General features: G+C 27.3%; 1 protein-coding gene across 3 annotated transcripts in view; it reads right to left on the reverse strand.

Moving 5' to 3' along the window:
* Positions 1-116: 116 nt before the first annotated feature.
* The window catches only part of LOC122251823 (uncharacterized), an 11,402-nt gene continuing 9,018 nt past the window's right edge, over positions 117-2,500 (reverse strand). Inside the window, exon 4 of one of the 3 annotated variants that reach the window (XM_043013991.2) lies at positions 117-2,500. This exon is cut by the window's right edge and continues 341 nt beyond it. In XM_043013991.2, the coding sequence (XP_042869925.2) occupies positions 2,314-2,500 (187 nt within the window). In that variant the 3' untranslated portion in view covers positions 117-2,313. The other 2 variants (XM_043013988.2, XM_043013989.2) reach the window with 2 other exon arrangements.

Genomic DNA, 2,500 nt, shown 5'->3' on the forward strand with positions numbered 1-2,500 from the left:
TCTCCCTCGTTTATTTCTCTCTGTTTACTCAATCGTTTGTTTATATCTATTATCAATTCTTTGTATCATCTTATCATTTGTGTTATGGATGTAAACGTTTTGGAAAGTAATACACATTATTATGTTGGGTTATGCTAATGATTATTAGAACTGTAGCTGGTAATAAAAGTGTTGATGATAGAAATAATGGTAATGATGATGAGGATAATGATGATGATGATAATGGTAGTGTCTTATCAATGATAAGAAAAAAATAATCATGATAATATTAGTAATAACACTATTTTAAAAAATAAGATAATAATAGTAATAATGATATTCAATCTTCTTCTTCGTAGTAGTAATAGTAGCATCATCATTGACATTATTACTTTTATCATTATCATTATTATTATCATTATCATATTAATGATTCTAATGATGATTAAAACAACAACAATAATGATGATGAAAAGAGCAACAAGAATAAGAAACATAATCGGATTAATAATTATCGTAATGATAATGATAATGAAGATAATGACATTAATGATAATGAAAATAATGCCAGTGATAATAGTAATAATAATAATAATAACAATGATTATGATAACAATGATAACAGTAATGATATCAACTATACGGATGACGATGATGATGATAATCATAATGATAATAAAGATAATATCATTAATCTCTAATTACCTAATCATCTACGGAGATTGGGATGTAATTTATGCGAAAATAATAGCATAGAGTGACTGGCTAAGTTATCAATATCTAATGATAGATATTGATAAAAACAGCGCGATAGCAATTATTATGATGAGGCTGATTGATCTTAATCATATACTGTGCACACAAACGCACACACACACACACACACACACACACACACACACACACACACACACACACACACACACACACACACACACACACACACACACACACGTACATGTTAGTAATAATAATGATAACACAAATAGCGGCAATAAACACAATAGTAATAATGATAATCATAGCAATGAGGAGAATAATTATGATGGTAATAATTATAATAATAATAATAATAATAATAATGATAATAATAATAATAATAATAATAATAATAATAATAATAATATTAATAATAATATTAACAATAATATTAATAATAAGAAGAATAATTATAATAATAATAATGATAGTAATAACAATAATAATAATAATAATAATAATAATAATAATAGATAATAACAATAATAATGATGAAAATGATAATAATAATAATGATGATAATAATGATAATAATAATGGTAATAATAATATAAGGATAGTAAAGATGATGATGGTAATGATAACAGCATTAATAGTAGTAGAAGTAATGGTAATAATAGAAAGGATAATGATAATAATAACAATAATAACAACAATAATAATAACGATAATATTGATAATGATAACAGTAATAATAATAATGATAATCATGATAGTGATTTTGATAATAACAATAATAATAGTAGTAGTGATAACAGCTACCGCAGTAATAATAATGATGCTAACTATGATAATGATGATAATGATTCCGATCCCAATAATGACAACAATACCGATGATAATAACAACAACAATAATATTTGTGATAATAATTATCATTACAATCATCAAAAGTAATGGTAGAAGCAGTAGTAATAGTAATAATGATAAAAATAATGAAAATAATTATCATAATAATAACAGTAGTAATGATAGTAATGACTTTGATGATAACAATGATATGGTTAATAATAATGATAATAATTAATTTCATTACATCATTATTATTATAAATATAATTTATACTACTATTAGCGTTATTTTCATTATTTTTATTAAATATTATTGCTTCTTCTATTATTACATCAATAAAATTACTATTACCAACATTATCATCATTATTATCATAATCTTTATCATCACTGTTATTATCAATTTCCTTTTTACTACTATAATTGCTATCATAATTATTATCACCATTACCATCACCATCAGTGTTATTATTATTGCTATTCTGATCATCATAATATTGTTATTAAGCGAGTTTTAATTATCATAAGAAATACCGGTGGACAGCCAATAGGGCTACATTCTCTGCAATGGACATATGTCGAAGGTATTTTAAACTTCAAAGATATATAAATTTCAAACTCATTCAGAAAGTCAATACACGCAATAACGAGTCGACTCGCATTGACTCTAGTGATGTGCAATATTAGTAAACTCCTCAAGCCATTGTTTTTGTCCATGTCAGTAAAATCACGATCACTTTCCCACATCGAAAGAACATCTTCTGAAGACGATGTGGCACCCCCGTTATGAGGAGTTCCCCACGGGTATGACGAGGCCGCAGTCTTGGACAGCCGTGTCAGTGATGGGTCTGTGCCTAGCGGCCAAGCGAAGCAAATCCAAGCCCGAAGTCACGATGCCATGGGACGAGTTATCGAAGACCCCGGGGCAGTCGCGCAGGTATATGTCGAAGGAGCCGAGGTGCCACACCTCG

This window comes from Penaeus japonicus, unplaced genomic scaffold (assembly GCF_977035675.1).
Source record: "Penaeus japonicus unplaced genomic scaffold, GWHDUDI00000001_assembly GWHDUDI00000009, whole genome shotgun sequence".
Lineage (NCBI taxonomy): Eukaryota > Metazoa > Arthropoda > Malacostraca > Decapoda > Penaeidae > Penaeus > Penaeus japonicus.